The following is a 19151-nucleotide window of genomic DNA, read 5'->3' as shown; positions in this document are numbered from 1 at the left end:
CCTCGTTTTTATACCATGTTGGTTTCTGATGAATTTTCCCTTTAGTTTCCCACTCCATGCACCATTCTGATTAATATGACTGACTGAGGCTGGGATTAAATTTGATCAATTTGCTTTATACAGCATTTAAATAAAGCTACTACCAATAGGACACCAAGCAGAGGTCCTTACCAAGATGAGGCCAATCTGTATTGTTAACCTCAACCCTACCCTCAGGGTCCCAGACTCAACTAGCCGAACAAATGCTATGAGCCATTAGGGTTGACCTTAGAAAGCTAGGTAGCTTTCTTGTGTTGACCTTTCCACTGGCACTCAGATATTTCCTCCTTAAGATTCAGACAAAAAGGGGACAAGGAAATTTTCAAAATCTTAACAGAGACTCAATATACAGAAGTCCTCCCTTATTTGCAGTTTCACTTTTCATGGCCTTATTTTTGTGTTTTTAGTTACCCACAGTCAACTGTGGTCTGAAAACATTACATGGAAAATTCCAGAAGTAAACAATAAGTTTTAAATTGTGTGCTGTTCTGAGTAGTATGATGAAATCTCCTACTGTACTGCTTCATCCCACCCTGGAAGTAAATCATCCCTTTGTCTAGCATTTCTTTGCCGTATACACTACCTGCTTGTTAGTTACTTAGTAGTAATCTTGATTATTAGATTGGATAAAAAAAACCCAGTATTGTAGGGTTTGATACTATACTTGGTTTCAGGCATCCACTGGAGGTGGGGGGAGTTGGAACGTATCCCCTGGAAATAGGATGGGAGTACTGTGTCTCCAATTTTTGTCACACTCTTGGTGAGCAGTAAATTCAATCAAGTGGTTACTATCCTTTTGATCTAGGATCATGGCAATCCAACAAGACAATCCAGATACATTAATCCAGGTATTACAGGATATATTAGTGATTGCACAGAGACTCTCTTGGTTCTCAAGGAGAAAGTATAGGGTAATTATATTGTGAATAACAATGTATGGACAGTGAGTTGATGTTGACCTGAATGCCTTTGATAGCTGAGGTGATGTAATTGATTACTTCAAGCTAAGGTCAGAGGCAAATTTTATATCACAATTTCTAACATCCCTAACAGTAGGAGTATTTCCCTAAACAGTTGAATATCTCTTATGACTACTCCTAAGGTGCAAGTTACCATGTTTTTAGTGAGGAAGCATGTTAGTGTCTGACTTCTACACAAGAAGTACAGTCCTGGAGGTAGACATGGTGCCTCTGGAAAGAAAGTGTTATTCACAGTTGTTGGGTACATTAAGTGGGACCTACATTGTTCAGGCAGCACAGGTTGACTGTGCCTGTAGGTGGCTTCTCTGCTGGCTAGTAAGCCTTAGGGTTTCCAATTCACATCATATAATGATGTCTCCTTGTTGTCTTCAGGGAGACTGCTTGAGGGAAGTCAGTTCAACTTTTCCTGTTTGTCCACACTGCAAACTAGTGACTTTTGTTCACCTAATGAAATGACTAAATAATGGCTATGGGAATGAGATGTTGGTGTTACTCTGGGGCAGGGGCTGAGGCTATTTCCTGCTGTTTTGGATACATTTCTCAGTTAGTTTAAGGGGAATGGCAAATGAACTGTGATGAGAGCATGTGGTGGGTATGGCAGACCCAGCAGTGAGTTAAATTAAAGGCCCTTGCCATGATTTGAGAGAGCCACATCAGAGCATTTTTCTTCATAGAAAGGTGACAGGGTGACCCTGAAATTCATATTAATATCCCTTAATTCTTCATACTTCTCAGGATCTAAGCTGTCTCCTCCATTATCAGACTGTGTTATTGTCTGTCCAGTGCTAAAAAACCAGCTTGTCTCATTTCAGTAACTATAATTTCACCTTATTTCTACCCATATCTATCCAGAACATTCATGTGCAAGAGGCACAAAGGCATTTTATAAAAACATATAGAGACTCAGTGTGCACCCCTCCTTTGTCCATGTGGGCCATGGTAGGGGGACTTGGGGGGCAGTGTACTCAACAAGTGGTCATTATCCCTTTCATCTATAATCATGACAGCCAACAAAACAACAATACAGGTGGTTAAACCAGAATTATATTTGAATCTCCTAGACCCCCTTCTGTGTGGGCTATCACTAGAAGTTGTACCCAGGAAGCCTCAGGGTTACTGTTGGAGTAAATAACACATCATGCCCTAGATTGGTGAGGCAGAATCCAGGATGTTCAGATAAGTGTAAATAACCTTATGTAGCAGGTGTAGATGTGTGTCTGTGTGTATGTATGTGTATATGTGTTCTTCCTGATCATTTTCCATGAAGTGGCCGAAAGAAGATGATCCCTTTCCATGGGCAGCCATATTTGATGACCAAACTGCCGTATTAAAATGTGTGGATCAGGAGGCGGTAAGGGAGATAGTCAGAAATCTTTTTGAGTCACTTTCTGAGAAGGTCTTACAACGCTCAATAATACCATATGCTTTTGGACAGTAGGAAATGTGGAAGGTCCACTGAATACCTCTACTCTCAACTAATTTATGGGTAGCTTTTGTGATAAAAAGTGCTCTATTGTCAGACTGCAAATGGTCTTTAAAGCTACTAACTTTATACTGATTTGTTTCAAGGTTCACAATGTATGGGTAGAGTTAGCTGATCAGACTAGAATAGCAACACCATACCCTGAACAGGTGTAAATAGTGGTGAGGCACCACCAATAGCCCAAAGAGGTGGTCAAAGGTATGTTGTAATCAATTTACTAGGGAAGAACTGGTCAACTTTTTGCATGAGTCCCAAGTCTGGCATCTGTGGTAACCTCTGCATCAGAAAAATAGAATCATTTGCCTTGTGTCCAGCCTGTGATGGCAGATGCTTTGCCATGTTGGGTGAGATGATGGATCCATGTACTCATTTGTGACAGTCTGTCTTGTGTAGTCTCTATCAGGAGCTTGATTCAATTTCATCTTTTCATAGGAAGGATCCTTACTTGGGTGTCTACATGAGTGACACATATTTTAATCCAAAACTAAGATCTATTTTAGTGGTGTCCAAAAAGGGTAACCTTGAAATGCCAGTCTTTAGTTTTCTAAGTGGCAGACAAAACAGCTAGCCATTGGCAATAGCTTGAGTCAGTAAAAATATAATGAAGTTTATCAAGGGAGGTAATGTGTAGGTCTTGATAATGCCTTTGAGTTCTGTCCACTGAGCTGAGCAATCTTGTCGGTTTTCAGTTATTCATAGATGGTTGAATATCTGCAGCAGCCAGTGGATACCATTGGGCTTCAGCTCAACCAAATCATCAGTGAACCAGGCCCAACATGTAGTAGAACCTCGATAAATTGAAGGTCTCGTTGAGTCAGTGGTTTTGTTTTGAGCAGTGGAGTAGGCGATAAAGTTTCCTCCAAAGGGTATGCTGCCACATTTTCATGTGAGACCCACACGCTACGGGGGCCAGACCAACTACATTCTTGAATATATGCCATTTGTATTTGACAAGTGAGGCTTATTCAGCCTTTTCCACCTTGTTGAGTGACTGTAAATGGGACTGTCAAGGTGTAGAGTTGCAAGATCTGCATGGGAATGACATTTAGTTTTGACTAGCCAGTGACCAACTAATGGCTATAGGTGGTAGCCATATCAAGAGGTAGTGAGTCTAAAACCTCAAAGGGTGCCTCTGTCTCCTTTTGCCAGGGTCTCCAATTGGCAAAATCATTACTTATAGAGAACCATATCACAAAGTTTTCATTATGATTGTGAGGCCGTAAAGGTAAAGAGTGTGCCCCAGCTTTCTGGACAGCTTTTAACATAGCCTGTTAGTTTGGGTCCAATTCAAAGGATACTATTTTGTAGGCTAGCTGATATAAAAGAACAAGTAGAATACTCAAGTGAGGCCCAACACTGTCCCAATAGCCGAGTCAAGTAAAGCGCTGGGCTGTTTTTCCTTAACCACTGGGTAGATTTAGCATTGTAAATCTGCTTATATAGTTCCAATGAACTTCACTTAGGTAGCAGGTCCCTGAATGTTCTGGGGGTTTATGAACCATTTCTGCTAGTAGAAGTGTGATAATTCAAGCAGGGCTGTTGATATGGAGACTTCTGACTTGATACCAACAGGACTTAATTTATATAGTGACTGTTTTGGGCATCAGAAGGTAGAGGGTTTAACTTGTGTGAAACCCTTGCTCACCGTTTGTTGCAAATGACAGAGTTGAGAACTCCTGGGGTATCCTACTGCCTACTGGCCCTTCTCTACATGTGACTGTTCTTGGTCAGGGAATCTCCTTTAGCATGTATGAGACGGGGAAGTACAAGCATATAACATCAAGTTCTGTATATTCAGATGTAGAAGCAACAATAACACTATCTTGAATGGACACATAGAACCCCTCCAAAGGTCACATTATTTTCCCTTTTCTGCTCTAAACCTTGCTCAAACCCCATTATTTGTATGCTCCTCTTTTCTCACAGGAGAGTAGGTATGATGGTGACTTGAGTGCCTGTAACCAACAGAGTGGTAAATGTTTAAGAAACCCTCCCCAAGTTTTCCTAGCAGATTCAGATGGGTGTGTATCGTCCAGTCCCTCTTGGTAACAGGAAAACTTTAGTCTCCTTTCTAATTATCTTTTTTCTTGAAGCAGCTGAAGTTGGGGTAGTTTGGGAGGGAGGCATTAAGACTGAAGAGAAAAAGAATCTTTGACAGCAGACAAGATGTTTGCATTCACTTTTATTTTTGACCAGCATATCAACTGCTAACGATCCAGCCAACTTCCAATGTTTTTGGTCTACCCAAAGGCCTATGTTGAACAACAAGGTTCTGTTTACCAACATCATTTATTTGATCTTTGGGGACCCCTTAACTTAGAGGCCACAGTCACATTGCTTTTTCTCTGAGGCTGCAGGTTTTATGTCCTTTTGTTGATTTGTACTTGATTTGCATATTGGAGACATGTTTAAAGAATCTATCTTAATCCAGAGTATTTCTTGCTATTGTTAATAATGTTTAATTTAATTCCTGGTTTTAACATAAAAGTAGGGGAAATTTCCAGGTAGACCTGACCATACTAATTTATATAGAGTCCTTTGGGTCAGTTTCTCATCCTCTAGTGAACTTCTTCCGTGTTGTAAACCCAATCTGTGACAATAAGAGTCCAAATATGAGTCAGTGTTTCACTAAGTTTTCCTATGGGAATTAGTCTCAGGGAAAGCTCTCTGTATTGCAGTCAGGACCCACTTCAAAATCTCTGAGACCTTTTTACTGTCATCTATGAATAGATCTAAAATTGGCATGATAGATTGCAAGAGGTGTTGAGCCCAAAAATGGCCCCACTGCTTGTCATTCTGAACTGCTTACTGAACAGCCATTGAGTCCTGCCAAATCATCTTTAAAGTGAGTCAGTCAAAATTTTCATAATCTCTCCGGTTTCTTCCTATAAGTAATTTCCATTTTTCCCTTTTAGTACTCCTTGTAAATGCATGTCTCTGTAATTTTTGTCTAAAAGAGGGTGAAACCTCCTTTGCCTACCAGGATGAATTTTAGTTGTACAGTCATCCAGAATTGGTTCTAGGGCCCCTGAGTATACCAAAATTCAAGCATACTTAAATCCTGCAGTCAGCTCTGCAGAACCTGCCTATGTGAAAAGTCAGCTCTCTATTTAGGCGGCTTTCACCTCCTACAAATACTGTATTTTCAATCTACGTTCAGTTTTGTAAAATCTGCCGATAAGTAGGCCTGTGCAGTTCAAACTTGCGGTTTTCAAAGGTCAACTGTAGTTCTTACCATGGGGCACACCTAAGGCTGATTGCCTGGTGAGTGAGGCAGTCTTTCGGGCTGGAGGATAATTAAAGCATCCAGGGCACTGTTGAGGCAACTGACCTGTGAATTCTTTAACCCATTTCCCAGTCAGTACTCAACCAGCAGTCACCTCCCCAATTAGAGTATAAAAAAGTTTTCTTCCCTGAGAAGATTCAGTGTAGTGAATTTTGTTTTGAATAGCAATTTTAGTTAGCATAATGATTTTTTTTACTTTAAAAATGAAATTTTGAAATAGTACAGAAAAGTTGAAAGAATCATACAGTGGTATAGTCATATACCCACCACCCAAATTTTATTATATTTGTATTATTACATATCTGCCCCTCCATCCTTTCATCATCCCATATTCTTTTCTGTTGTTCAGTTTCAAAGTAATTGCGGACTTCAATACACTTCACCCCAAAACACTTCAGGGAACATATCATTGATAATAATTCAATACTTTAAGTGAAATGCACACATTACAAATATACAATTTAATGAATTTTGAGAAATGAATATATATCTATAACCCCCAATTTCTATCAAGCTATAGAACACTAGTTCACCCCGAGAGTAATATGTCTTTTTGCATGCAGTCAATCCCTCATCTCCCAAAGGAAACTACTGTAATGATCTTTTTAAACCATAGGTTAGTGTTATCTGTTATAGAACTTCATATAAGTGTAATCACACAGTATCTGTAGTATTTTATGTACATTTTATTTTACGCAGAAAGATGTTTTTGAGATTCATTCACCTCATCTTAACAGAAGTAGAATCCTTTTTATTCCAGAGTGGTATTCTATTGTGTAGATATACCAAAATTTGTTTATCCAGTCTGTTGATTGATACCTGTGCTATTTCCAGTGTTTCACAATGAATTAAGCTGCTATAAATATCATTGCACATATCTTATTGTGTGTCTATTTTTAAGAAGTTTGTTATGCATGATTTCGGAGAGCAAAAAATGTTTATGTTCATTAACTATTATGTCATGTAGGGTTTGCTTTATCTTAGATATGCTCATTCATGTTCTAAAGGCCATACCTTATTTGATATTTTCCTAGCACTGCACTGCAGTTCTCGGGTTTATGTATAGATTTATTTTTCTTTATTTACTTTTCTCAGGAATTAAAACTAAATCAATTTTTATGTGTTTCTTTTATTTATTTCACTACCATTTATGGGACATTGTAAGACACTTTGCCAAGTTTGGGGGTTATGTCAAATTAGACACAATTTCTCAACTCAGATACCATCTAGAATGTTAGGGGAGGACACATATCTCACACACACACACACACACGTACACACACGCACACACACCCCTACCTCTCACACGATCATCCAGTATGTCAAGAACAAAAGTAAGATCTCTTGCAGCATAGGGGAGAAGGGAGTGCAGTAGGGTAGATAGTGACAAGGTGAGGAAAACCTTCTGGGGGAAGTTGGCTTTGGAATAGATTCTTGGGTTTAGAGTTGAAAAAGATAATCCTGTTTGGAACCTTCATCAAACTGAGACCTAGAGAGGTTCACTTACTTGTCCGGGGGGCTTAGATAGGAATTAGAAGCCATGTCTCCCAAGTTCCAATCCAGTGTTTTTCCTTCTCCAATGTGGTATTTCAATAGATTTTTATAATCATTGATTGATAACCTACCAAGTGGTAAGACTTGGGTCATATCTTGGAAATTAAAAAATGAATGAGATATAGAGTTCCTGCCATTAGGAAGTCCCAGTCAGTTAGTGGCACTACCTACCTAATTATATACACATGCATATGCATATATATCCCACCATTTCAGCAATAGGAGCACAATTCCATGCGAATGCAGAGGACATGGCTATTAAAGCCCTATTATCTCAAAATGATTTTATAAAGGGTTTTCAGTGTTTTACATTAAATATTACCTCGAAGATAACCAACAGGTCTCTCCCTTCCCTCCCCACAACATGATGTTGAATCAAATTTTCTCAAGCTAACGCTGCAGAAATCTCATGTTTTCTTTTGAGTTTATGGCTGATACCCTAGAGCTCTTTCCTTTAATATCCTATGAGCTCCTTGAGGGAAGACATTTTGCTGTACTCATCTTTATATCCCTAAAGTCTAGTCATGGTCCTGCAACAGAGACAGTGCTTAATAAATATTTCAACTGCTAATCATTATTCTAAAAGATTGTTAAGGCTGTTAAACGTGAGACCTCAGGCCAGTTCTTGCAGAGCCAGTCAGCAGGAGAACCAAGGAGATCCACAGTCTGCTCTTCTGGAGGCTTGTCAGCTCAGCAGAGGCAGGGAAAAAGTGATATGTTGGTGTGTATGCTATGACGTTTTTCTATAACCCTGCCCCTGTAGCCCTAAAGCTCTTGGATTTATCCACCCAAATGAAAGCAAACACAAAAGCAAACTTATCCTTCCTGACAGCTTGTCGACTTCCTATTATCTTCTCATGTCACTATTCTACTTTAGACATACATCTATTTGCATATGAGACTGATTGGCCTCTTATTTCATTTATTTAAAAAATAATCATAGTTCTCTTCATTTTTACTCTCTGTATTAGCATAGTCTCCCTATCCCATTCCAGCAGGCTTCAGAAAGCTTTCTCTAACTGTTAATAGGTTGGAAGAAGCCTGGGCAACATGGCAAAATGTCGTCTCTACAAACAAATATAAAAATTTGTCAGGTGGTCAGGCACAGTGGTTCATGCCTGTAATCCCAGCATTTTGGGAGGCCAAGGTGGGTAGATCACGAGGACAGGAGTTCTAGACCAGCCTGGCCAACATAGTGAAACCCTGTCTCTACTAATAATACAAAAAATTAGCCAGGCGTGGTGGCGGGCATCTATAATCCCAGCTACTCTGGAGGCTGAGGCAGGATAATTGGTTGAACCTGGGAGGCAGAGGTTGCAGTGAGCCAAGATCATGCCATTGTACTCCAGCCTGGGCAACAAGAATGAAACTCTGACTCAAAAAAAAAAAAAAAAAAAAAAAGAAAGAAAGAAAGAAAGAAAAGCCATGCTTGCTTGAGCCTGGGTGGCAAAGGTGGCAGTGAGCTGAGATTGCACGGCTGTACTCCAGCTTAGGCGACAGAGAGAGAGAGACCCCGTCTCAAAAATACAATAAAAGGTTAGAAGAAATCCCACCTTTTCTTTCTCCTTTCCTCGTTAAAGAAAATGAATTTATTTTAATAGTCTATATTTTGAATGTTTTATGTAATGCCAGCAATGATACATTTGAGTGAAATTTTTGACCTATTATCAAAGATGACTTGTTTAATATCTTTAATAGGCATCTACCTAAAAAATTTTCCTAAAACATTAGTGAACTCAACTGATCTAATGTCTTATTGGCATTCTCCTTATTTATTTCTGCTGTCCTTTTTCTTATTATTCAGCCTATATTATCTTGAAAACATTTAGTTTGTCAGTTCTGTTTTGCCCACAATTAGCATGGCTAGGTCTCTGATTTCAGCACTCAGGTCAGGTATGCCCTCAGGAAGGGTCTCAGTGGTTTCTTTGCAGGGATCACAGCTACATCTTTTTGTATCTATTGCAATCAACGGTTTGCTTCTATTTTGAATTTGTGTGTCTTATCTCTTGGACATCAAAAGTGCCCTTCAGGGTAGGCATGCTACTTGTTTTATATCTGCCACCCAATTTTAACTGTAAAATCCTAATCACAAGTGGCAGCTAGATAGATTAAAATGATTTCTGGAACTTTCCTTCAGGTCATGTAAGATCCTAAAATCTTACGAGAATTTCAGTGAGTTGATTTTGTCTTTAATATTTTTTCTTAGGAAAAAGAAGACCATTTTGAATCTGTTCAACTGAAAACCTCAAGATCCCCAAATATATGAAGAGACAGTGCTGTAGCCTTGAGACTAATGAACAAAGAAACCTGCTCTAGTTTTACAGAACCATATTTTAGGGTCTGTCCTCATACCTGTCACATTGGTGATCTCACAGAGGAGGGCCATGCCGCCGAAAAGGGAAGGAGATTGAAACATTTGATTGCCTTATCACATGGTCAAGTACCTTGCCAAATAAAAGAAAGCAAATGATTTGGGTCTCAACTGAAGATGAAGCTCAACTCAGGAAGAGATTTATCTGTATATACACGTAACTGAAAACTAAGTTTAAGCCCACCAATGCACTGCTGATGCATGCCATATAATTAATGGGTAACTTTTATTCTTTATAATGTCTACATAACAAGTGTGATTTGGAGGGCACATGTGAGCATATGCATTATGATCCAATTTTATGTTTTTTCTTTGTTTATATTTTGGGGAAAATTAAAATTTTTTAAAGGTGTATTTTTGCCATTATTTATTTTCCTGACCTTAAAACAGCTTTTCTACTAAAAAATCGTGAACAATGAAGACAATAAATTTTTCATTTTTCCATAGGGTATCTTCTCTTGATTTAAATTTTAGGAAGAGTTAGCATATGCTTGGGTTCTCTAGATTTATAATTGCCTTTGAAATTCCATCCTTGTTGGAACTGGTAAGAAGGGCTTGACTGAAAGTTTGAAGGAAACTAAAAAACAAAAAAGTAGGAAAGGTAATGAGAAGCTCTAATTCTCTGTCAGTGCAAACTAGCTGCTAGTATTGTAGAAGTCAAATAACTTAAAAGAGTTTATGTAGTGCTCAAAGTGTAATTAAAGTAAATAGGAAAGCTTGTCAATCAAATCACTGGCAAAATCATGAAGAAGAAAGTGAGATGGTTTGTCTGTAAGTACAGATGACTGTATGAAATACTGGGATAATTTCATGGTCCCCAGAAAATGTCAGGGGGACTTTTGCTCTATGTCAAGCACCAGAGGTTATATGGTTATTTTTCTGCTGCAAGACTTTGAGGATGATGACTTTCTTAGAAAATCCAATAAGGCAGGAATTCAGTTTTGAAAAATTACATGTAATTGTATTCATAATAAGAATGTGGTTGTTCCATAAGCAGTTATGAAATAATTATTGTTCTTATTCAAAAGTGATCCAGATCATTGTGATATTTTCTATGGTAGGCTGCTGGTATTAGCACAACTTGGATATTATTTGTTGAAGGAAGTATGAATGAAGTTGGATTTGACCAATTTTGTGTAAACCTTAGTTGATTTAAAACTGAGAAAGAGGGGGGTTTCCTGGTCATTGCTGATCTAAGGTGCTCTTATTTGTTTCCAATAAACAGTAATCTTTACAGACCTTAATGAAGATTTTTTTAAAAAGTTGTGATTGGCTGAGAAAGGCAGGGCACATATGTAGGGAAATGATTTGCCCCAAGCATTTCAACGAAGTATGACTTGAAACTTTGTGTCTGAAGGTGGTGTCTTTATTTTTGTGGAAAATGGGAGAAAAATGAATAATTGTGTTTATTTGACTGGTAATACACTAGACCATTCTGTTATTATTGAATGAATGTTTTGTGTATATCTCTGCTGTTGCAAATATGAGTATAGGTGAGGTTGTCATTGTTTGCTGTAGGATTCAGGGAGGGTGTCAGTTTGCATAAACCTTTTTTTTGCATTTAATTTCTTGAATGTTCTTATAAAGAAGACATTATGTTGGCATTCCTCATTTTTATCCCGCCAACAGAGTGCTGATGAGCATTTCCCCATTTTGATCAAAATTTAAACAGAAGAATGAAAATACATTTGAAATGAACCCTTTCAGAGGAACTTTGGCAAAGCTGTATAGACTGGACAGAGTGAGAAAACTTCCACAGTCACCTGTCACCTTCCTCCTCATCTTCCACTGTGTTCAATATGTATGTTCCAAGCCATAGAGATAATTGGGATTTGCTCCCAGGTAGCTTCTTTCTTCTCCTGTCACATGACTAAAATCTCTGACATGTCAAAAATGCCTTAAATTTTAATGAACTCTCTGAAAATGTAGTTGATATTGAAGAATTTATTTATTTTATTTCTAATTTTAGATATTAAATGTATTTCGTCAGCACAGTCCCATCTTTGGGAAGGAGCTGGCTTTTTCCTTTGGATTCCAGTGGTTTGTCATTTTATTTCAAGCACTGAAGAAGTATGATGGAAAACATATTATGGGGAAAATATTTAGACCAATCCTGGCTATAAAGTTCCCTTTAGCTTTATGCCTGGCCTCTGCAAAGCTCAGTGAAATGTTGAAAGGAATAAACAAATTAATCATGTTTCTGTGACTTTTAATTAACACTTGTTCCTTTTCCCCCCTACGTGGTAGAAGAAGTTATTTGTTATTTTTCTAAAAGGCACAATTTTGAAGCCTTAACTACTTCATTAAGTCAACTGTTGCCTATAACATCTCTTAGCACTCGTCAAAACGTATTTAAATCAATTTTCCAATGGATGAGAACATGTCTTCTATGATAAATTATATTATGTCATTTAACAACATTGAGCATTTCGATATATGTTCACTGAATTAAAAAACCTGAATTTCATTATTGTTGACTTTTCCCCTCTTTAGTTACTAGTAATCACATCCTTTCTAGGATTAAAAATATTTCTTAGTATTTTTGTGTAGATGTCTGTCCTTATTTTCTTCCCAAAGAAAAAAAGTTGTTTAAATTGGATTAAGTGGAAGAATTGCTTGGGTCCAGTCGTTAGCATCTGGGGTCTCCAGGTCCCCAAGTGGGTCATGATTGACTGCTTCTTCAAGACCCATCTGGCCAACTCTCAGTTGATGTCTGTCAATAGAACGACTTCCTGTGGCACATGGTCATTTCTAATGGGAGGCTAATGTGTACATAATTTCTCTCTTCCTCATGGAAATAAATTTCTCTGGGGGTTGCTGTGGGCACATGACTTCATTAGCCATGTTTAAAGTTAGTGTACCGCTCACATTTATCTTTGTACACTAAGAGTATGTAGAGTTGATCTTCAGAGAAACTAAACCTCCCTCATATCTGTTTATAGTAATCATGAATATGATTGCAGTTGACAGGCCCAACTCCTAAACTAAGTTTGCCACAAAGAAAATGTCCTTAGGGGAGTAAACTTTTAGAAATCTCAGCACCTGACTCATTCCTTCAAAGCTAAAATGGAATTCACCTTCATAGTAACTGGCTACAGATTATTCTCTTGCTGGATTTTACTTATTTTGATTTAACATTTTTACATGAGTTCCTTTTAGAATCACAAATGAAGGCAGTAAAACTTTAAGATGGGAATGAATAGTTGAAAAAAGAATTATATTTACTCTTATAATTGATATTAATCGCTATTATGATTACACTTGTCTAGATCAGAGCCCAGCAAACATTTTTCTTGTAAAGGGTCAGGTAGTACATATTTTTGGCTTTGCAGGGCTTGTGAGCTCTATTGCATTTACTCAACTCTGTCATTGTAATATGAAAGCAACCACATACAAAATGTAAATGGATGGGCGTGGCTGCATTCCAATAAAACTTTATTTATGGACACTGAAATTTGAGTTTCATTTAAATTTCATGTGTCATGAAATCTTTTGATGTGTTTCTAACTATTTAAAAATGTAAAAGCATTCTTAGCTCTCGGGTCTTACAAAAACAGGTGATGAGCTAGGATTTGGCCTAACGGTTACAGTTTGCTGACCCTTGGTTTAGATGACTGTAATCTACCACACACTATTCAGAAGAATCTGTTTGCACACAGGTTCTTTTCCCTTTGGAAGCTTACCACCTAAAAAATTGGTCAAGTCTTCAGAGTTGTTCAAAAAGAAAATAACTCATCATGTGCACTTGATGATTTAATCACTTACCCGATACAAAGCCAGATACTCTCCTGAGTTGTCCTTGTAGTTCTGGGACTCCATTATGGATATTGATTGGCAAAGGATAAAATTAAAGCAGTGAATTGGTTAAAAGTAAATTAGCAAGATTGATTTAAAAGCCTTTTCTCATTGGGGTTTAGATAATATTCACTGCTAAGGTAACTGAATTTGGAGATACTCAGTCTTAAATACAGTTTCATTTAAAGTAACCATATGGAAGTAGGGAATGTTGATGCATAAAAGTAGCATCAGCATAGGTTTTCCAGCCCCAGCACTGAAGAGTTTCTTCGTCTGTTTGCATTTATTTAGTCAGGGCACACTTCAATCCTTATACATTTGCCAACAATCCTATTTTAAGACTGATCAAGCTGCAAAAGACACTTAGGATTCCTTTAGTGACTGGTGCTTCAAGAAACAGATCAATTTCCTTGAACAAATGGTCCCAGTAAGGCTTTTAATTTGCTGAAATTTTCTTCATCTTATTAATGATGCATGTGGATATTGGTAAATTTGGCTTAGAGGGGCAATGTTTTCTTTATCTTAGATGACTGATTTCAGATTACCTTTGATTGCTTTTCAAATAAAAGCATTAAACTAGTGGGAATTATGCACATGTAAACCTATCACAGAGCAGGAGTGATAATTGCCTTGTTCATAGGCTTTGCCTTTGTAGAGCTGTGGTTATAATCCATGCTGGTGTTCTATCTTCCTGGCACCTCACTTTTCTTGGCTTCTCCATGCTCACAGCGCTTGACTAAAGAGCTCTGGGGCCCAAAGCTATCATGGTGTGTGGGTGAATAAAGCGGGGATTGCTGAGAGAAAGCGCAGAACTAAAGACTGTGAAGGTACACTGGATAAATTACCTCCTTTCTCAACCACTCTCTCAATCTCTCCTTTGTGTGGTCTACAAGCCAGCTGGCCTCACAGTTTAAAAATAAGGACCATTTTATTTTACCGTGATAAACATGAGCAGGCTGGAAAATCTAATATTTAAACTGGAGAGGAAAATGGAACACCTCAGAAGCTGTAAACACTCAAAAATGCCATAGAAAATCAAGCATGTAGTAAGGTTTTGATTTTTTTTAAGTTTCTTGTTAACTTACAAAGTAATTGCATATAGTTAAGGGGTACAGTGTGATGTTTTGATACATGTATACATTGTGGAATGATGAAAGCAGGCTAATTAGTTTACCCATCGCCTCAAATATTTATCATTTTTGGTGGTGAGAATCATTAAAATCTCTTTTACCCATTTTGAAATACACGATACATTATTATTAACTATACTATAGTTACCGTGCTGTGCAATAGAACATCAGAACTTCTCCTATCTCACTAAAACTTTCTACTTGTTGACCAACTTCTCTCCTTTCTGGTTCAGCCCCCTCTAGTCTGTGGGGACCACCATTCTACTCCCTGCTTCTATAAGTTTGACTTTTTTAGATTTCACGTATAAGTGAAATCTATGGTATTTGTCTCTTTTTGCTTGCCTTATTTCATTTAACATGTTGTAGGTGTATCCATGTTGTCACAGATGATAGAATTTTCTATTTTTTAAAACAGGCTGAATAGTATTTCATTTGTGTGTGTGTGTGTGTGCGCGCGCATATGTATCACATTTAAAAAATCCATTTATCCATCGATGGGCACTTAGGTTGTTTACATATTGTGGCTATTGTGAATACTGCTTCAATAAACATGGAAGTGCAAATATCTCTTTGACGTACTGATTTCATTTCCTTTAGGCATATACCCTGTGTGGGACTGCTGGATTATATGGTACTTCTAATTTTCATTTTTTGAGGAACTTCCGTACTGTTTTCTAAAATGGCTGTACTAACTTACAATACTACCAAAGTTCTCCTTTTCTCCACATCCTCACCAACACTTCTCTTTCATCTTTTTGCTAATAGCCAGGCCAACAGGTGTGAGGTGATATTTCATTGTGATTTTAATTTGCATTTCTCTTATAATTTGAGATATCGAGTATATTGGCCATTTGTATGTCTTCTTTTGAGAAATGTCTATTCAAGTCCTTTGTCCATTCTTTAATAAGGTTATTTTCTTCTTGAGTAGTTTGAATTGCTTGCATATTTTGGATGTTAACCCCTATTCAATGAATACTTTGCAAATATTTGCTTCTAATCTGTGATTTTTCTCTTCACTGTATTAATTGTACCTTTGCTGTGCAGAAGCTTTTAATTTGATGCAATACAATTTATCTATTTTTACTTTCATTGCCTATATTTTTGGGATCATATCCAAGAAATCACTGCTCAGACCAGTGTCAAGGAACTTTCCCTCCATGCTTTCTTCTAGTAGTTTTACAATTTCATGTCTTAAATTTATGTTTTTTTTTTTTTAAATCTATTTTGAGTTGATTCTTGTATAAGAGGTGAGATAAAAGCCTAGTTTCATTTTTCTGCGTGGGGATATCCAGGTTTCCCTACACCATTTGTTGAAGAGACTGTCCTTTCCTCATGGTGTGTTCTTGGCACTTTTGTTGAAAAGTAAAAGACTGGAGGTGTGTGATTTTATTTCTGTTAATAGTCTCTCTATACTAATCCGTTTGCTGATGTGCCTGTTTTTATGCCAGTACCCTGCCATTTTCATTACTACAGTTTTGTGCTATATTTTGAAATCATGTAGAGTGATTACTCCAACTTTGTTCTTTTTGGTCAAGATTTCTTTGGATAGTCTTTTGTGGTTTCATACAAATTTTAGAATTTTTTTTTTTTTCTATTTCTGTGAAGAATGACATGGGAATTTTAGTGAGGATTGCATCAAATCTGTAAATCACGTTGGGTAGTATGAACATTTTGACAATACTTTTACAATCCATGAACACAGAATATCTTTCCATTTATTTGTGCCGTCTTCAATTTTTTTCTTCAATGTTCTATAGTTTTCACTATGAACATCCTTTACTTCCTTGTCTAAATTTACTCCTAAGTATTTCACATTTTTCATGCTATTGTAAATGGAATTATTTTCTTAATTTCTTTTTTTAGATAGTTCATTATTAGTATATAGAAACACTACTGATTTTTATAAGTTGATTTTGTATCCTGCAACTTCACTGCATTCATTTATCAGTTCTAACAGTTTTTTTGGTGGCGTTTTTAGGATTTTCTATATGTAAGATCATTTCATCTGCAAATAGAGATACTTTCACTTCATCCTTTCCTGTTGAGATGCCTTTTCTTTCTTTTTCATAATTGCTCTAACTAGCATTTTCCAGTACTATGTAGAACAGAAGTGTTGAGAATGGCCATCTTTGTCTTTTTCCTTATCACAAAGAAAAAGCCTTTTAGTTTTTCACTGTTGAGTATGATGTTAGCTGTGAGTTTGTCATATATGGCTTTTATTGTGTTGAGGAATATTTTTTAATTCTCTAATTTTTTCCAACATATGTTGAGATGATCATATGGTTTTTGTCCTTTATTCTGTTAATATAGTGAATCTCATTTATTGATTTGCCTACTTTAAATCATTCTTGCATTCCAGGGTTAAATTCTACTTGATCATAGTAAAATATCTTTTTAGTATATTGTCAAATATGGTTTGCTAGTATTTTGTTGAGTATTTTTGCATCTATGTTCATCAGTGATATTGACCTATAGTTTTCTTTTTTTGTAATGTCCTTCTCCAGCTTTAGTATCAGGATAATGCTGGCTTTATAGTACAGGGTTTGAAAATATTCCCTCCTGTTCTGTTTTCTTGCAAGAGTTTGAGAAATAACTGAAACTTAATTCCTTAAATGTTTGGTAGAATTCAGTTGTGAAACCATCTGGTTCTGGACTTTTCTTTGATGATAGATTTTAAATTACTGGTTCAAATCTCTTTACTCATTATTGGTCTGTTTGGATTTCAAATTTCTTTGTGATATAGTCTTGGGAGGTTATATGTTTCTAGGAATTTATTCATTTCTTCTAGATTGTTCAATTTGTTCATGTCTAATTGTTCATAGTTGCCTCTTAAGATCCATTGTATTCTGTGTTATCAGTTTTAAGATTTCCTCTTTTATTTCTGATTTTATTTATTTGAGTCTTATCTATTTTTTCTTAGCCTAAGTAAGGGTTTGTCAATTTTGTTTAGCTTTCCTAAATTTTTTTCTACTGTTTTTCTAGTCTCTATTTCATTTATTTCTTCTCAATGTTTGTTATTTTCTTCCTTCTGCTAACTTTGAGCTTAGGGTTTTTGTTTTGTTTGGTTTTTAAGTTCCTTGAAGTGTAACATGGTTATTTATTTGAGATCTTTTTTCTTTTTTGATGTAGGTGTTCATTGTTACAAACTTCCTTCTTAGAACTGCTTTTGCTGCATCCCTTAAGTTTTGGTATATTGTGTTTCCATTTTTGTCTGTCTCAAGATATATTTTTATTTCTTATTATCATTATTTTTGAGATGGAGTCTCACTCTGTCATCCAGGCTGGAGTTCAGTGGTGCAGTCTCAGCTCACTACGACCCCACTCCCTGGGCTCAAGCAATCCTCCCACCTCAGCCTCCCAAGTAGCTGGGACCACAGATGCACACCACCACACCCAGCTGTTTTTGTATTTTTTGTAGACACGGGGTTTCACCACGTTGCCCAGGCTGGTCTCGAACTCCTGAGCTCAAGCTATCCGCCTGCCTTGGCCTCCCAAAGTGCTAGGATTATAGGCATGAGCCACTGCGTTGGGCCTCAAGGTATTTTTTAATTTCCCTTTTAAATGCTTCTTTGACCCAATAGTTGTTCAGGAGCATATTGTTTAACTTCCACTTATTTGTTGCATTTCTGTTATTCTTCCTGTTATTGATTGTTAGTTTCATACTATTTTAGTCAGAAAAGATACTTGAAGTATCTTTTGTCAAGACACATTTTTTGGCCTAATATATATGATCTAGCCTAGAATATGACCCATAAGATCAGTATTCCATGTACACTTGGTAAAAATGTATATTCTGTTGCTGTTGGATGAAGTGTTTTGTATATGTCTTTTCAGTCCATTTGGTCTAAAGTGTAGTTCAAGTCCAGTGTTTCCTTATTGATTTTCTTTTTGGATTACCTGTTTGATGTTGAAAGTGTGGTATTGACATCTCCTACTATTACTCTGTTGCAATCTGTATTTCCCTTTAGATCTCTTAATGTTTGCTTTTTATATATATATACACACACACACACATATATATGTATTTTTTATACATATATTGTATAAAATATACATATACATATATATTTTTATACATATATATGTATTTTTTTTTTAGGTGCTCTGATGTTGGGTGCATATATAATTGTTATATCCTCTTGATGAATTTACACCTTCATCACTATATAATGACCTTCTTTGTCTCTTTTTCCAATTTTTAGCCTAAAGTTCATTTTGTCTGAAATAAGTATAGCTACCACTGCTCTCTTTTTGTTTTTTTTTTTTTTTTTTTTTTTTTTGAGACGGAGTCTCGCTCTGTCGCCCAGGCTGGAGTGCAGTGGCGCAATCTCGGCTCACTGCAAGCTCCGCCTCCTGGGTTCACGCCATTCTCCTGCCTCAGCCTCCTCAGTAGCTGGGACTACAGGCGCCCGCCACCGCGCCCGGCTAATTTTTTGTATTTTTAGTAGAGACGGGGTTTCACCGTGGTCTCGATCTCCTGACCTTGTGATCCGCCCGCCTCAGCCTCCCAAAG

The 19151-nt window shown here is 37.0% G+C and overlaps 1 protein-coding gene across 4 annotated transcripts in view; it reads left to right on the top strand.

Moving 5' to 3' along the window:
- ELAPOR2 (endosome-lysosome associated apoptosis and autophagy regulator family member 2) overlaps window positions 1-19151 on the top strand; it is a 272270-nt gene that overhangs the window by 166747 nt on the left and 86372 nt on the right. Inside the window, exon 22 of one of the 4 annotated variants that reach the window (XM_050785250.1) lies at window positions 9549-10159. The exons of the other annotated variants lie outside the window; for them this stretch is intronic. Within the exon in view, the coding sequence (XP_050641207.1) occupies window positions 9549-9608 (60 nt within the window). The 3' untranslated portion in view covers window positions 9609-10159. Of the gene's footprint in view, window positions 1-9548; window positions 10160-19151 lie in introns of those variants that run through there. 4 annotated transcript variants of the gene reach the window in all.

Source organism: Macaca thibetana, chromosome 3 (genome assembly GCF_024542745.1).
Source record: "Macaca thibetana thibetana isolate TM-01 chromosome 3, ASM2454274v1, whole genome shotgun sequence".
NCBI lineage: Eukaryota > Metazoa > Chordata > Mammalia > Primates > Cercopithecidae > Macaca > Macaca thibetana.
The sequence above is the reverse complement of the archived record's forward strand: the minus strand, read 5'-3'. Positions and strand labels throughout refer to the sequence as shown.